Source organism: Chiloscyllium punctatum, chromosome 45 (assembly GCF_047496795.1).
Source record: "Chiloscyllium punctatum isolate Juve2018m chromosome 45, sChiPun1.3, whole genome shotgun sequence".
NCBI lineage: Eukaryota > Metazoa > Chordata > Chondrichthyes > Orectolobiformes > Hemiscylliidae > Chiloscyllium > Chiloscyllium punctatum.
In genome coordinates, this window is record NC_092783.1 from 61,186,669 (window position 1) to 61,205,051 (window position 18,383).

The 18,383-nt window shown below is 44.4% G+C and overlaps 1 protein-coding gene across 2 annotated transcripts in view; it reads left to right on the forward strand.

Moving 5' to 3' along the window:
- The first annotated feature begins 2,165 nt into the window (after positions 1–2,165).
- The window catches only part of LOC140467487 (putative helicase MOV-10), a 90,219-nt gene continuing 74,001 nt past the window's right edge, over positions 2,166–18,383 (forward strand). For both annotated transcript variants that reach the window (XM_072563900.1, XM_072563901.1), the window contains exons 1-2: positions 2,166–2,468; positions 10,562–10,661. In XM_072563900.1, coding sequence (XP_072420001.1) covers positions 2,332–2,468; positions 10,562–10,661 — 237 coding nt within the window. In that variant the 5' untranslated portion in view covers positions 2,166–2,331. The remainder of the gene's footprint in view (positions 2,469–10,561; positions 10,662–18,383) is intronic.

The window sequence follows — 18,383 nt, forward strand, 5'->3', positions numbered from 1 at the left end:
GCAAGTAACATGTGCCATACAAATAGTAGACAATGGCCATCGCTAGTCAGAAACAATCTAACTACCAACTCTTGACATTCAATGGTGTTACCATCACTGAATCCCCCACTATCAACATCCTTGGGGTTACCATTGGTCAGAAACTCAAGTGGACTCTCTGCACACACAACAGTGGCTACAAGAGCAGGTCAGAAGCTAAGAATCCTACAGGTCACTCACTTCCTGACTCCCCAAAGCCTGTCCACCATCTACAATACATAAGTCAGAAGTGTGATGAAATACTGCCCAATTGCCGAGATGGGTACAGCTCCAACAACACCCAACTGGCTCAACACTATCCAGGACAAAGTAGCCCACTTGATTGGCACCATATCTACAAACATCCACTACCGACGCTCAGTAGCAGCAGTATATACTATCTACGAGATCAACAGAAATTCACCAAAGATTCTTGAAAAGCACCTTCCAAACCCATGTTTACTTCCATCTAAAATCACGGAATCCTTACAGTGTGGGAGCAGGCCATTCAGTCCATGCCAACCCTCTGAAGACTATCCCATCCAGACCTACTCCATTACCCTGACCCTGTAATCCTGTATTTCTCATGGCTAATCCCTCCACATCTCTGGGCAATTTAGCATGGCCAATCCACCTAATCTGCACATCTTTGGACTGTGGGAGGAAACTGGAGGAAATCCACAAAGACATGGGGAGAAGGTGCAAACTCAACACACAAAAGTCACCTGAAGGTGGAATCAAACCCTGGTCCCTTGCGCTGTGAGGCAGCAGTGCTAGCCATTGAGCCACCGTGCCATGAAGGACAAGGGCAGCAGATAAATGGGGAACCAAACACATGCAAGTTTCTCTCCAAGCCACTCACCAACCTGACTTGGAAGTACATCACCACGGGGTGGCACAGTGGCTCAGTGGTTAGCACTGTTGCCTCACAGCACCAGGGACCCAGGTTCAATTCCAGCCTTGGTCGACTGTCTGTGTGGAGTTTGCACATTCTCCCCATGTCTGTGTGGGTTTCCTCCGGTTTCCTCCCACAGTCCAAAGATGTGTAGGTTAGGTGAATTGGCCGTGCTAAATTGCCTGTAGTGTTAGTTGCATTAGTTAGAGGGAAATGGGTCTGGGTGGGTTACTCTTCGGAGGGTCGGTGTGGACTTGTTGGGCTGATGGGCCTGTTTCCACACTGTAGGGAATCTAATCTAAAAACATTCCCCTGTCGCTGGGTGAAAATCATGGAATTCCATCCTGAGTCAACCTACACCATATAGTCTGGAGCAATTCAAGAAGACAGCTCATCACCAACTTCTCAAGAGCAACTAAGGACATGCAATAAATCTTGGCCAGCCACTTCCCACCGGTGTATTTAAAAAATCCACGAACAGGTTGATGAGAAACACTGAAAAAAATGACAGCTGTTAGGTAAGGGGTTCTGGTGGTAGTGACTCTACCTATGAACCAGGATGCTTGGGTTCAAATCCCACTTGCTGGAGTGGCGTTTAATAACATCTCTCAGCAGGTCAGTTAGGACACTATTTATTGCCAGGGATAACTTGAGATCTCCCGAACTCTCCAATCCCTGATGCTGATTTGGTTTAATCTCTAAGGGTGTTTCTCAGCTCTCCCTCGCTGGAAGTTTTTTTTAGGATGCTGAAGAGGTGTAAAATTTAATTGCTGAACAATGCAGGACAATGGCAGGTCATTGATTTAATTCAAGGTTTGCATGGAGAACATTCCAAGGGGTAGTGAGTTTTAAAAGAAACAGACAGGAAACTTTCTAGCAGGCTTGGTGTCTGATAAGAGTTCACAATTTAACAAAATAAGGCTAAAAAGGTCCCCCAGCAGCAAATATTTTTCCTATCTGATTAGGGCCTGTCCCAAGCGCCAGCTTGTCACTAAAACAAAAATTGGGTATTTGCAAGTTGCGTTTCTAGATGGGTAATGTAGCAAATGTTCCGCTAGACTCATCTCGAATCCCCCCCCAGGTTTGGACCATCTATCACTGACTTGCAATGCAATACACCCTGGGTTTGCATCACATTTGAACCTGGTGTTAAAAAAGGTCAAAGTAATTCACTCATTTCCCAAGTGTGAGTGCGATTTGAGAGTAAGTTTCACTTTCGTTTCCAGATATTTTTAAAAATTCGGCTTTCAGAACTTCGGAAACAACCGAGTTGCCTCATTTGTTGTCCTCTCTCTGTTTGAAAGCGGCAATTCCCCTTCAAACTTTGAACACCGCCCCCTGTTTCATTTACTCTGTTTCACTGCAAGGGCGGTGTGTCCCTTTCAATTAGTGGTCATTTAAAACAAAACAACCCCGAGATGCCCAAGAAGTTTCGTATCAAAGACATGCGTGAGGTGGGGCTGAAGTTTATAGAATTTCTAAAGGATGCGGAGCAAGAAGAAGTGACCGACAGGGAGATTCTTAAAAGTATTTACAATTCCCAATTTCGGGGCAGGTAATGTGTCGTTTATTTTGTACCAACGAGTCCAGGCGGGGCCGGGCGAAATTGCTACTTTCTTGGCGGCTGTGTATCCAAAATATTGCTACTTTAATTTGAGATGTTGGGGAGGATTTCTTAAATGTACAACATGCTCGTTCCTGCAGGGTCTGGTTGTTTGATGTTGCTGGAGTTTACAGCAACATCAGCAACCCATGCAAGAGTTCAAGGGATTATCTTTGGTTCGGGAGGGGAGGGTGGGGATAGCTCTTTTGGTTGTTTCTGTGCGAGAGATATTTTGTGGAGGTCGGTTTCTTTGCTTCTTAGAAGGATGTTTGAAATTGGCTATGGCTGGTTTGAAATATGAAGTTAAAAATCACACAACACCAGGTTACAGTCCAACAGGCTTAATTGGAAGCTCACTAGCACTAGTGTGCTTCCAATTAAACCTGTTGGACTATGACCTGGTGTTGTGTGATTTTTAACTTTGTCCCACCCCAGTCCAACACCGGCATCTCTAAATCTTGAAATATGAATGTACTAATGAGAATGGCTGCCGCCTTCAAGGAAGGATGTGGAAATAATTATACAAATGAATTAATTGTTCCTTTTGAAATGTCCCCATCCAGGCCATGCCTCCCTCACTATTCCCCCCCCATTTCATTTCCACTCAACACATGCCTCACTCTATTCCCCAATCCCCTCACTCCCCATGCCAGCCATTCTCTAACTCCACCCTGCACTCCAACTTGTACCCAGAGAGAACAAAATAAGAAAAATTTGTAAAGGACACTTTACATTTTGATTTGGAGATGCCGGTGTTGGACTGCGGTGTACAAAGTTAAAAATCACACAGCACCAGGTTATAGTCCCAACAGGTTTTAGATTAGATTCCCTACAGTGTAAAAACAGGCCCTTCGGCCCAACTAGTCCACACCGACCATCCGAAGGTCAACTCACCCAGTCCCATTGCCCTACATTTACCACTGACTAATGCACCTAACACTACGGGCAATTTAGCATGGCCAATTCACCCTGACCTGCACATCTTTGGAATGTGGGAGGAAACCGGAGCACCCGGAGGAAACCCATACAGACACGGGGCGAATGTGCAAACTCCACACAGACAGTTGCCTGAGGTGGGAATTGAAGCCGGGTCCCTGGTGCTGTGAGGCACCATGCCGCCCGTTTAGTTGGAAGTACTAGCTTTTGGAGCACTCCGAAAGCTAATGCTTCCAAATAAACCTTCCACTGTAACCTGGTGTTGTGATTTTTAACTTCTTACATTTTGAGGTTGACTCATACCTCAAAATGGAATTTCAGTATGTTAATTTCTAAGGATAACTGTTTTACTGTTCCATTTGCCCTCGAGGTAAAGTCCTGTAAAACCATAGGAAATTGAATAGGAGTTGGCCATTCAGTCTGTCCGGTCTGCTCTGCTATTTGGTGTGATCGTGGCTCGTCATTCAACTCCATACCTGTTCCCACTTTTCTTCCATATTCTTTGATCCTGTTAGCTCTGCGAAATGTATCTAGCTCATTCTTGGTTCCATTTAAACAACGATAATATCCTTCCCTAGTAGTGCATTAATTTCCCTTTTAACCAGCAATGCTATCCCACCGTTCCTAAAACAGAATCTCCCTAGATATTCAGTTCCAATTTCTGGTCACTCTGTAGCCACATCTTAATCCCAACTGTGTCACACCTGTTTGTACTTACCTCTGTGACTAATTCATCTACTTTATTGTGAATGCTGCATGCATAATGGCACAAGGCTATAAGACTGGACTTTGTAACATTCTGAGGTAAAAACAATGACTGCAGATGCTGGAAACCAGATTCAGGATTAGTGGTGCTGGAAGAGCACAGCAGTTCAGGCAGCATCCGAGGAGCAGTAAAATTGACGTTTCGGGCAAAAGCCCTTCATCAGGATTTTACTGCTCCTCGGATGCTGCCTGAACTGCTGTGGTCTTCTAGCACCACTAATTTGTAACAGTCTGAGTCCATTTGTATTATTTGACAGCGGTCCTGTATGATCCATGCCCTTGAATTCTCTGCCCATTACTTTTCTTATTTTAATTTTATTTGTTTAACTATTTGTGCAACATTAAACAATATTCCCTGGATTAAAAGCCAATTCCTGTTCTTTATAAGGACATAGTGGGCCAATTGGAACTGAAAATGGGAATAGGCCATTCAGCCCTTTATCCTGCTCTGCCCTTCAATAAGGTCATGTCTAATATAGTTGTGGCCTCTGCTCTGTTTTCCCATCTGCCGTCCCGATAACCCTTGACTCCCTTGACTATCAAAAATCTATCTATTTCAACCTTGAATTAATTTCAAGACACCTCCTCCATTACTTTATTGGGAAGAGAATCCCATACTCTGAGAAGGAAAACTAAATCTTCTAGTCTCTTCCTTCACAAGATTTCTGATTATTAACAAAAACCCAAGAACTTCAGATGCTGGAAATCTGGGGGACGAAAACACAGAAATTGCTGGAGAAACTCAGGCAGGTCTGGCAGCATCTGTGGAGAGAAAGCAGAGTCAATGTTTCCAGATCAGTGACTCATTTTTTCTTCAAAACAGACACTGGAACCAAAACATTGACTCTACTTTCTACCCACAAATGCTGCCAGACTAGTTTTTTTTCTGATTCTTGAACTGTCTCCCCTAGTTCTAGTATCCCTCGCAAGAGGAAAAATCCTCATGAAATCCACCCTACCTAATTCTCTCAGGAACTTGGTTCAATGCGGTCATCTCCGTTTTTCAAAACCCCAGTGGGTATAGCCCCAACCTGTTCAACCTTTCTTCATAATGTAGGTCCTTGATTCAAAATAAAACAAAGATGCTGGAGATCTGAAAGAAACAAATAGGGAAATTGCTGGAGAAACTCAGGACTGGGAATATCTGTGGAGAGAAAGGAGAGTCAACATTTCGCGCGACCAGTGCTTTTTTTTCTCTCTCTCTCTCTTGGAGCAGACACTGGACTCAAAACGTTACTTTGTTCATCTCTCTCTCTCTCTGTCTCTCTCTCTCTCTGCCAGTTCTGCTGTTTCTCCAGCAGTTTCTGTTTTTGTAGTAAAACTTCCCAACTTGTATATTTCATTCTCCATGTCGTAATCAACAATGTTTCATTTTCCTTCAAATTGCTTGCTGTACCTGCAAATTAACGTTCACACGATTCATTTACCAGGACACCCCAGACTCCTCTCTGCATTCCTGCTCCATTTAAGTAGTAAGCAGCATTTCTATTCTTACTGTCCAAATGCCAAGTTCATATTCATCCATTTTGTACTCTCAGTTCTTGCCTATTCACTTCTCTGCTGTATTGATAGATTTATGGTGAAGCTAGATACGGGTGAAAGGAACAGAAGGATTCAGATACAGTGGAAGTCTTTGTGGACTAGAAACAACCCTGGCGTGAACCAGTTGGGCTGAGTAGCCTGTTTCTGTGCAGTAAATATTATTTACAGATATTTATTTATGTGGTGATTGTCATGGAAATAGCAATGTTACCTGATTAGTCACTGGGGTTTTTTTAAAAAATTCATTCACAGGATGTGGACATTGCTGGCGAAAAAGCCATCTGGTTCACTGATATCCTTCAAGGGAAGGAAGTCTGCTGTCCTTGACCAGTCAGACCTACATGTGATAACAAATTGCTGCAGATGCTGAAAACTACTGAAGACAACAAATGCTGGAGATCACAGTAGGTCAGCCAGTATCTGGAGGTGACTTGGAGATGCTGGTTTTGGGGGTGTACAAAGTTTAAAAATCGCACAACACCAGGTTACAGTCCAACAAGTTTATTTGGAAGCACTAGCTTTTGGAGCGCTGCTTCTTCAGGTGGTTGTGGAGTATAAGATCATAAGATACAGAATTTTTAGCAATATGTATTGTCTCACACAGGGCAGCTCACCCCTTATATGCATTATCTGGGCTGACATGACACCAATTGTTAAAGTTTCACTTTGAGAATGTAAATTTTAAATGTTCTGCGATTTACATATGAAAGAACTGAAACCAACATATTCATTCTAAAAGATGAGAGACTTAACAAACAATCCAAGTCTTTTTCAACTTTTAATTTCAGTCGCATCACACTGTAAACTTTTTTTTAATATAAATTCTGTGTCTTACGATCTTATACTCCACAACCTGATGAAGGAGCAGGACTCCAAAAGCTAGTGCTTCCAAATAAACCTTTTGGACGGTAATCTGATGGTGTGTGATTTTTTTTTAAACACCATGGAGAGAGAGCAAGCTAATATTTTGAGTCTAGATGATTCTTCATCCAAGCTGAAGCGTGGAGGGGACAGCATTCCTACAACAGTTTTGGAGGGGGAGTGCTGGGGTAGTGGGTGTAGGGTGGCAGTGAAAAAAAATGTTGATAGTTCAGTTTAAGTGATCGGAGATTGAGAATTGCAGAAAAGTGATGTGTCTCCTGCCAGACCAGAAAGGATAGTAAATGTGATGGGCAGGGAGGGAGCACAGGACATGACAGCAAGTTAAAAGAGAGGGAAGAAATATTCACAATTTAAAGGTGTTGAGCTCTATATTAAGTCCAGAAGGCTGTAGAGTGCCTAGTCAGACATTTCTTCCTCCCACCCCCTGGATCATGAACCCACATCTGAACATCAAGCCATTGTTGCCAGGACACTCGCTGATTTCTCCTTTAATTCATCTCACTTCTCCCAAGTCAAAGCAGTGGCTGTGGGCACCTGCATGGGTCCAAGTTGTGCCTGCTTTGTTGTGGGGTATGTGGAACAATCCTTGCTCCAGTCTTTCACTGACCCCCTACTACAGCATTTTTCACTGTACATTGGAAACGGCTTCAGTGCCACTTCACACTCTGAGGACCTTTGAAAACTTCATTCATTTTGCCTCCAGTACCAACCCCTCTATAACTTCTACATTGTCCATTTCCGACACTTCCCTTCCATTCCTTGACCTCTGTGTCCATTTCAGGAAATGAACTGCCATCCGTTACAAAGCCACTGACCCCCATAGCTGCCTTCCCGACAGCTCGTCACATCCCATTGTCCCAGTTCCTTCACCTATGTTGTATCTGTTCGGGTGATGCACCTTCCAAAGCAGCGCTGCTGACATGGCTTGCTTCTTCCATGACCATGGTTTCCCACCAACTGTGGTTGACAGGGCCCTCAACTGCATCCGGCCTATCACCCATGCTTCCCACCTTGCCCCTTCCCATCACTCATCATCGTGATCAGGTCCCCCTTGTCCTCCCCTTTCATTCCACCAACCTTTTAATTCAAAGGATCATTCTCCATAATTTCTGACAACTCCACCAGGACTCCACCACCAAATACATCTTCGCCTCACTCCCCCATCTGCATTCTGCAGGGATCATTCCCTCAGAGACATCCTAATCCATTCCACAATCGCAAACACCACTCTCCGTCTCCAAGGCACCTTCCTGTGTAACTGCAGAAGGTGCAATACCTGCCCCTTCCCCTCCTCCCTGCTCACCATCCAGGGGCCTAAACAGTCTGATCGGGTGAAGCATCATTTCACGTGTAGCTCCTCCAATCTTGTGTGTTGTATTCACTGGACCCAATGTGGCCTGCTCTACATTGGAGAAACCAAACACAGACTGGGTGACTGCTTTGTGGAAGATCTCCTGTTTGTGCACAAGCCTGATCCCAACCTTCCCATAGCCGGTCATTTTAACACAGCGTCCTGTTCGCATACCCCCATGTCCGTCCTCAGCCTGCTGCAGTGTTCCAGTGAATCACAGCGCAAACTGGAGGAACAGCATCTCATCTTCAGACTCAGCACTTTACAACCTTTTAAATTTGATGTTGAGTTCAATATCTTTTAAATTGTGAACGTGTCTTTCCTTCCTTTCAGCTTGTTATCATGTCCTCTTTCCCCGCAGCAACCCCCCCCCCCCCCCCACCCCCATCCCATTTACTGTGCTTTCAGGAGCGATGCTATTGTTTTGCCATTCTCACATTCCGATCACCTAAACTGAACTATCAACGTCTTTTCATCACTGCTACTCTATACCCACTACCCCAGCACCACTGCCACCAGCCCCCCCCCCCCCAATATTACAGCATAAATGCTGTCCCCTTCACACTTCATTTCAGCTCTGATGAAGTGTCATCTACGCTCGAAACGTTAGCTTGTTCTCTCTCTCTCCATGGGTGCTGCCTGACCCACTGTGATCTCCAGCACTTGTAGTCTTCAGACCTGCATGTGACTCCAGGCCACAGCAATGTGATGACTCCGAATTGCCCTCTGATGTGACCTGCCAAGCCACTCACTTTAGTTTGGGGCTAAGCAATGGCTTTGTCAGTGATCCGCATGTTCTGTGAAAGTTGTTTTATAATTTATTCTTTATAGCAGTTTGGAAATTTTGTTTGGCTTTATTGTTCCAATAGTCATTCTCACCCCACCCCTCCTACCTCTTTCTTTTGAGTTGAATACATTCGAGTGGCAAATATTGGCTGATCCGGCACCATTTTGATATTTGATGTCTACTCAGTGAGGCGGTATTTATGCTCTCGCTCTCTTTCCTCTTTCTGCTGTGTTGTGCTGTTTGCTGTAGTGAGAGGGATCTACTCTGCAAAAACGAGCAGGAAACGGAGAGGCAAATTGACTCCAAATTATGACTAATATGTCAATATAGGTTAGCTCAGGTTGTGTTTACTGTCCACATTAGCTGCAGTCCAAATTCCATGTACCTTTCACGTTATCTCCCTTTCACTTCATCCATCTGTCGATTGTATTAAATATTGATATGGTTACTACTGCAGTCTCTAAACAGCAGCAACTTGTACTGAAGCATATCTTTAGTGTACTGAGTTAAACATCACAACACCAGGTTATAGTCCAACAGGTTTAATCAGAAGTACTAGCTTTCTGAGCGCTGCTCCTTCATCAGGCAGCTAGTGGGGCTGAGTCATAAGACACAGAATTTATAGCGCAAGATCATAATGTCATGCAACTGATACGATATCTTGAACAAACCTAGTTTTTGTTCAGTGTAGTGAAGCATTCAAAGTTGCTTCACAGGAGCTTTCCACAACAAAATTAGACTGAGTCACATGTGATGATATTAAGGTAGGAGAACTCTCCAAAGGTGAGGTTTATTTAATGACATGCCTCGAAGAGGGAAACCTAAACACCAGTTTAAAAAAAAAGTGAATGGCTTTATTTCATTTTTTTTATTATCAGGTCATCCCCAAGGTGCTACATAGACCAAGACATATTTTTGAAATGTTGTCACTGTTGTGATTTAAGAAAGAGGACAACCAATGGGCACATAGCAAGAACTAGGAGAAAGTAAGGACTGCAGATGCTGGAGATCAGAGGCAGGAAAACAAATTTATTTCCCAACACTATGATTTTAGACGTGGGCTTGATCACAGACACAATAAAAGCAAAAATTGCTGGAGATCAGAGTGAAAAAAATGTGGTGTTGGAAAAGCACAGCAGGTCAGGCAGCATCCAAGGAGCAGGAGAGTCGACGTTTTGGGCATATGCCCGTCACCAGGAAGTTTGTGAACAGCAGTACAGACGCGAGTTGTTTTTGTCAACAAGTAGGCAATAGATAAGAGCCCCCATGAGGTCTTGTGCTGAGCTGTACCCCAATTTTAATGTAATGCTCCTGTAAGAGTTCCTAGACTAGAAATCCAAAGTCCAGTATGAATTATCTGAGGACGTGGGTTTGGATCCCACCAGGGGATATGGTGAGATTTGTATTCATTAAAATACAATGACCATGTAATCACTGTCAAATGTCCTTTTAAGCTGTCCTTCCCTGGTCTGGCCTGCATGTGACTGCAAACATAGCAATGTGGTTGACCCTGAACTACCCCCCAAATGACTGAACAAGCTGCTCTGTGCAGGGACATTAAGGAACAGGCAACAAATGCTGACCCCGCAGATGATGCTCATGTCCCAGGAGTGAAGGAAAGAAACAAAAACCTCCGTTGGTTTTGAAACTGGCAAAGCGAAGAGTTGGACAGGCTGTTCATCAAGCCTTCCAATTGTGTGAGTGTTTCCAGCTCCATGAGCTTACATTCACCCCTCCTCCTTACAGCAGCCTTTGATTATTTTGTGTATCTTTCTGTTGCAGGAATGGTGTTCTAAGTGTCAATTTCTCGAGCGTACTTTATGCACTCAGTCGAACAGGGAAGGCCCGGGTGACTGGTGGCAAGATCTATTTTAACTCTCAGGTATGTCGTTGCCCACACTCCACGCTGAAACTGGCAATGATGTTATACCGACGTGTCAGAGCTCTCTCTCGTCTGTCTGATTGGCTGCTATCCTGCCAATACGGCACTTCCTCAATCCTGAAGAATAGTCATACTGTACTCGAAATGCTAACTCTGTTTCTCTCTCCATGGATACTGCCAGACCTGCTGAATTTCTCCAGAAGTGCTTCTGTTTATCTTACCTTTCAAAAGCTCCAAGGGAGGATAAACATTCCTGGCAGATTAGTTGGGGAAGACAGGAATAAACATAAAATGTGGAAATGTGAGACCTCCTGCCACATTTGCAATGGGACAAACAGCTTGTGAACTAACGTGGCCATTGGGAATCATGGGATTAGGTGGCAAAGAGTTTTCTCGTGGTTGTTGCAGAGGGCGGGTGCTGATGGGACTGTCAAACTTGAGAACTGATTGTCCTGACTATGATCACTCCATCCCACAGAGTGAACAGAGGTGTGAAGTGGGCATTTGACAAAGCCTCCAGTCAAGTTCCTGTCTTGTGTTGCCAACCGTGTGTCCAAGACTGCAGTAATGCACTATATTGATAGTATGGGAAATCCCCCACCAAACAAGCACACACCCGCTGCTCCCAACTCAGCTGTCGGTGTTGGTAGCGTTGTTGCATTTCTGTTTTGTAAATTCAGAGAGTGTGCCTGTTGTCTCTCTCTCTAGAGATGGCCCTGAGCAATGAATTGTCATGAACTAGTTTGATGCAACTGTGTGAATGTATTGGGAGAGTACAGTCAACTGCAGATGTCGACAGACTGGAATGATACAGGGCAGCTTGGGCATACAGGCATCTCGAAAGGAAGGAGATCATTATCCCCCTGCTCCAGTACAGGGACCCCCCACCCCCACCCCCCAAAGGGAGCTTAGGAGAAACTAGTAACACTGGAGTTATCTCTCTGCTTTTCCCAGCCCATATCAGGTTGTAGTTAAATGATCTGCACCATGTTTGTGTAGGTGGAACCCTTTGGGGGAAAAGCCAATCTGTTGTTGGAATTATTGCTACTCTCTGTTCAGTGTAACATGAAGATTTAATTGTGTCTTGGTTCACTAAATACATGAGAGTGTTGAGATAAAGTGAATCAAGGGCACAGTTGTTATGCTCCAAGCTGCAGTCTTTGATATATGTTTGCAATTGCAGGTGCAGAGTCTCCACAGTAAAAAGCAACAAATACTTTTTTCAGATGTCGCGTTCCCTATTTCACCCTCTGCAACACCGCTTGGATTTATAACACTGCTTTTAAGATTGTGTAAATAATCCTAGGTGCCTTTTGAAGGATTCTTGATCAGTTTGATGCTGACTGGTAGCTAAACGCTTGGCTAAGGGAGGTGTTTTTAAGAAGCCTCTAAAGGAGGAGAGAGGTAATGCTTGGGCTTAAGGCTGGGGCAGCTCAAGACGCAATTGTCAATGGTGGGGCAGTTTAAAATCAGAGATGCGCGATAGATTGAAACCCAAGGAGCGATGGTGCCTTGGAGGAGGTTGCACAGGTCGTGTTAACGGGGCTTGGGGGACCAAGCGGTGGAGTGATTCGAAAGCAAAGGACGAGGGTTCTAAAATCAAGGAGATTCTGGTCTGTGAGCCAGCGTAGGTTGAACAAGCACAAGGGTGATGGGTGAATGCTCCTTGTCTGTTTGAATACAGCAGCAGAGTCCATAACTTGTGTCAAATAGTGACAGCTGGCTGAGAAGGATTTGGTACCAAACCCCTGTCAATGAAATGTCTATCATTTGTGTAATGTGGTTCCATCAAAATGCAAAATACCATCAGTCACTGTTAAATAATCTAATTAAATAAATTTTTCACATTTAATTATTTATAATGTTTTTGTTGTTGTTGTTATTATTATTATTATTATTATTATTATTATTATTATTATTCATGTTGTTGAAATCCATTCTGAGGGTGTGGTGTTACTGGTAATGTTATCCTTGATGACTGACTCTTGGCTGTCCTTTTGAGAAGGTGGTGACAAATTGCCTTCCATGTGATAAACGTACTCCCACAATGCAGTTAGACAGGGATTTTATCCTAGTGAGGCATTGGAAAGGGCATTGGATGATGATTTGGGTAGAAATGATGTGCAGGAATATCAGGGAGGGGCAAAGCAAGAGATTGGCACAAGATAATAGAACTGATGCAGGAACGACGGACTGAATGGTCTTCTTCTACACCATAACAATTCTGTGATGATTGGAGTAGGTGCTATGTGCCCAGGTGAGAATGGACAGGAAACACGTTGAGTTGCTGCTCCCAGCACCCGCTGCCTTTACCCTCCTAAATGGGAGTTGCTGTAAGTTTTGAAGATATTCTCAAAGGAGCCTCGGGAACTTGCCTGCAGTGTGTTTGTACATGGTACATTCTGCAACAGTGTCCTGCTGATGGAGTGAGCAAGTATTTAATGTACTGTATAAGGTGTCAGTTAAGCTTTCTCTTGGGTGGTATGGGATTTCCTGACTATACAAGTCCAGGCAAATAATATTCCAGCAACGGCCTCTCTCTTGTTAGGGGTAGAAACCCCAGCAAGCCTGAAGGTAAGTAAGGCACTTGCTGCAGAATAGTCAGTGGTGGACTTCTAGGTAAAAACAATGACTGCAGATGCTGAAAAACAAATACTGGATTAGTGGTGCTGGAAGAGCACAGCAGTTCAGGCAGCATCCAACAAGCAGCGAAATCAACGTTTCGGCAAAAGCCCTTCATCAGGAATAAAGGCAGTGAGCCTGAAGCGTGGAGAGATAAGCTAGAGGAGGGTGGGGGTGGGGAGAGAGTAGCATAGAGTACAATGGGTGAGTGGGGGAGGGGATGAAGGTGATAGGTCAGGGAGGAGAGGGTGGAGTGGATAGGTGGAAAAGGAGATAGGCAGGTCGGACAAGTCAAGGAGACAGTAACTGAGCTGGAAGTTTGAAACTAGGAGGAGGTGGGGGAAGGGGAAATGAGGAAACTGGTGAAGTCCACATTGATGCCCTGGGGTTGAAGTGTTCCGAGGCGGAAGATGAGGCGTTCTTCCTCCAGGCGTCGGGTGGTGAGGGAGCGGCGGTGAAGGAGGCCCAGGACCTCCATGTCCTCGGCAGAGTGGGAGGGGGAGTTGAAATGTTGGGCCACGGGGCGGTTTGGTTGATTGGTGCGGGTGTCTCGGAGATGTTCCCTAAAGCGCTCTGCTAGGAGGCACCCAGTCTCCCCAATGTAGAGAAGACCACATCGGGAGCAACGGATACAATAAATGATATTGGTGGATGTGCAGGTGAAACTTTGATGGATGTGGAAGGCTCCTTTTAGGGCCTTGGATAGAGGTGAGGGAGGAGGTGTGGGCACAGGTTTTACAGTTCCTGTGGTGGCAGGTGAAAGTGCCAGAATGGGAGGGTGGATCGTAGGGGGGTGTGGACCTGACCAGGTAGTCACGGAGGGAACGGTCTTTGCGGAAGGCGGAAAGGGGTGGGGAGGGAATGTCTGCTTCTGATCTTGGTAACACCTGGTGAACTGAATAATGTAATGGATGTTGGAAGGATCTGGTTCGGTTCTCTGTAGTAATGGTCATTGCCTGCCACTTCTGTCAAATAACGTTCATGCCCCACTTCTCAGTCCAAAGCTGAATGTTATACAGGTCTTGCTGTGTACAATGCTAATAATAACAACAGCAAGAAAGATGATCAAGCCTGGAACAGTTGATTAATCCCCAGAACTGCAGTCATACGCCCACTGAGTAAACAGTTGTGGGCACCATCCGTTTCAAGTGTGCACTCGTCCCTTTTAAGGAGATGGAGAGGTTGACTCATTCAACGGTTCTGTTTTCATGTTAACTTTGCGGAAATAAGCAGCCACCTCTTATCGTTTGGTTCTGAGGGTGCCTGCCTGTTGTTTAATGAAATTTTAAGGAGGTTAATAACAAGATGTGCCTTGGTGTGAGACTGTTCTCAGAGCTCAAAGAAAGATTAAACAAAATGCTGGGTTTCTCCCTTTTCAGTCAAGGACACCGAAATGATAATTGACGTGGGCACACAAAAACAGGAACTGAGCAAGACAGGCCAAAGAATTTGTGTTCATGGTTTCAGGTATTTTCAAACCAACCTGTTCAGAGCTGTAATTGCACACCTCTGGACCAGGTGAGACATGATCCTGAACCTCCTGGGTCACTGGTAGGGACACTACCAATGCACTACCAACTCCTTTTAAAAAAGTTGTCCTTGCCAATCCTTAGCTGCAGCATTGTGAAACTGATAGCTCCTTTTCAATGCCGCTCGCATGTTAACGGTTTCAGCTTTCTATACTTGGTCGTTTTCACTGCATCACCTTAACAGGGGCACTCTGGGATACTGTATCCCTGTGTAACTTGTCACAGCCCTTACATCTACCTCTTCTCTGTCCTGACTAAATAATGCAAGAAGCCTATATATAAAACATGGAGAACAATGTTTCCTGCACACCGCTACGTCCTGACTGCAGGCAGACATTATGTTAACAAAAAGTGTGCCAGCCTTCTCGTGGAGTCAGTGTTCAATTGACTAACGAGAACAAAACGTAATAAATTATTCCCCCCCCCCCCCCCGCCCACGCCTTTGAAACTTGCTCATTATGATCCACACCTTTTTTTTGATGAACAGCAGGGTTGGTTGAAATTGTCTTTTACCTGCTCATCCAACTGAGCAGAGAAAAAAATTGACATGATGCTTCAGATAGAAAGTTTAGATGTCTCTGCGCTAAAGATTTTGTTGAGTTTTGATGATTTAAACCATTAAATTCAGTTGTTCTTGTAGCTCAGTGTCAGTTGTTCCACCATTTAAGGGTGTGTCTGCATGAGGGGCATGGATAGGGTAAATAGACAAGGCTTTACCTGGGGGGGGACAGGGGGCAAGTTTAGAACTAGAGGGTATAGGTTTATGGTGAGAGGGGAAAGATTTAAAAGGGACCTAAGGGGCAACTTTTTCACGCAGAGGCTGGTGTTTGTATGGTCTGAGGAAGTGGTGGAGGTTGGCACAAATACAACATTTAAAAGGCAATTAGATGGATAAATGAATAGGAAGGGTTTAGAGGGATATGGGCCAAGTGCTGCAAATGGGACTAGATTAATTCAAGGTATTTGGTCAGCATGGATGAGTTGGACAAAAGGGTCTCTTTCCACAATGTACATCTCTCTGACTCTATGCTTTCGAAGTCTCCATTGTCTTCACCCACTTGTTGTTTTCCCTCCTGCATTAATTTTGCCGAGCTAATCTCCGAAAGTGGGAGACCCATCAGTTTCACCAGGTCAACATCTAGATTAAGAGCTGAAGAAGGTCATTTGGTCCCTCGAATTCAGTAAGGCTATGGCTGATCTGGTTTGTTCCAGACTCCATGTTCCCGTCTAACCTAATAACCTTTTGATTCCCTTGCCTTGAAATCTGTCTGCCTACTCCTTACACTGCCACCTGAGGCAGCGATTCAAAATTGTATGAAGTTCTGAGAGGAAAAAAAATATTTCTTTCAGCTGTGATCACCACTCACATTTCTAACATGAAGAGTCAAAAAATAGTATTTTTCTCTATGTTCTTCCTTTGTCGAGAGAGAGAGAGAGCGTACAGTGGATATTTACAAGAATGCTGCCAGAGTTTGCAAACTGTAGCAATGGAGAAAGATTAGCTCGGTTAAGGTTAGTTTCCCAAGATGAGCGATTGATAGACTTAATTGAAGAGCATAAAATACTGAGGGGCTTGGATAGAGTGACCGACCTGTTTTCCTTGAGTGCAAGGGTCCACTAGCAGGGGTCACCAAGTTAAACTGCACAGTAGATGGATGAGAGGAGGCAGAAAGGAGGCAGAGACTTGGCGCTTGCTCAGCTGCAGAGCTTAATGTCTGAAAGTGAAACCACATATCAGCAATATGTGGATGGTAAGGCCCCCACTTTCAATCCCTCACTCCTGGCTCAGAGCTGATTTCAGCCAGGGCATTGGACAATACTGCAATCAATTTAATAAACAAATAGAAATTTTTTTTTCCAGGTTCCTTAATCTGGGGAACCCTGCTGAAAAATGTACAATTAGTACTGGCTGAAGATATGATTCTCCTGGGTTGTGAAGACTCCCTCACTCCCTCACTCCCCAGATAAAGAATAGCTGCAGGATTGATTCAACCATGACCTGAGTCATGAGCGCCTTTTGTCTTTGTCAGGCTTTTGTGGGTTATGACTGATTTGCCAAGATTGGGAGCTGAATATCCAAGGATATACATCCTCTTGAAAAGATAGGTAGATGGGTACAGGGGGTGAGATTGCCTTGTTAAGAAATGAAATTAACTCCATTGTAAGAAATGAAGTAGGGTCAGATGGTGTAGAATCAATACTGAAAGAATTGAGGAACCACAAAAGTTTTTTTTAAAAAAATTGGAGTTTATATACAGGCCTCCAAATACTGGCCAGGAGCTGGGGCTCCTGATACTCCAGGAGATAGGAAAGGCAAAGTTGCCGTGATCATGGGGGGATTTCAAAATGCAGGTGGACTGGGAAAATCAGGTTGGTTGTGGATTGCAAGAAAAGGAATTTGTGGAATACCTACCAGGCTTTTCTTTTGGAGCAGCTTGTGGTGGAGTCCCCTAGGCAATACTGGATTTACTGTTGTGCAACGAGGCAGACTTGATAAAGGAGCTTAAGGACCCTGAGAAGGCAGTGATCATATAATTAAATTTATGCCGCAATTTGAGGGGGAGAAGATAGAAACAGAGGTAACAGTATTACAGCTGAATAAAGGCAACCACAGAAGCATGAGGGAGGAACTGGGTAGAATTGACTTGGAGAGGACCCTACCAGGAGAGACAGTGGAACAGCAATGGCAGAAGTTTCTTGGAATAATTCAGGAGGTCCAGCAGAGATTCATCCCAAGAAAAAAAAACAGCATGATACAGGGAGGAAGAGGTAACCATGGCCAACGAGGGAAGTCAGGGATAGCAGAAAATTAAAAGTGAAAGCATATAATGTGGTCAAGGGCAGGGGAAAACCAGAGGATTGTGAAGCTTACCAAGACCAACAGAGGACAATAAAGAATGAAATAAGGAGGGAGAAGATTTAAATGAGGGTAAGCTAGACAGCAATATAAAGGAAGATTGTACAAGTTTCATTAGGGTAAAAGTAGATATTGGACTTCTGGAAAATAACACTGGAGAGATCCTGGTTGGGCACAAGGTATTGGCTGAGGAACTCGAAAATATCTTCACAGTGGAAAACACAAGTAATATCCCAAACCTTCAAGAGAGTGAGGGGCGGAGCTGAGTATGGTGGCTACCACAGGAGAAGGTGCTAGAAAAACTGAAGAATGGCCTGAAGGTGGATAAATAAACTGGGCCAGATGGACGAGACCCCAGAGTTCTAAGGGAGACAGTTGAAAAGATAGTGGAGATCTTACAGGAATCACTAGAGTCAGGGAGGGCCCCAGAGGCCTGGAAAATCGATAATGCAACTTCCCTGTTTAAAAAGGGAGTACAGCAAAAAATGGAAAATTACAGGCCAATTAGCCTAATTTAGGTCATGAGTAAGATTTTGAAGTATGTTATAATGAATGAAATTTCTGTATACTTGGGAGTGTTTGGTAAAATAGGGCAAAGTCAGCATGGTTTCATCAAAGGGAGGTCATGCCTGACAAACCTGCTGGAATTTTTGAGGAAGTAACAAACACGATAGACAAAGGAGAGCCAATGGATGTTAGCTCCCTGGACTTCAA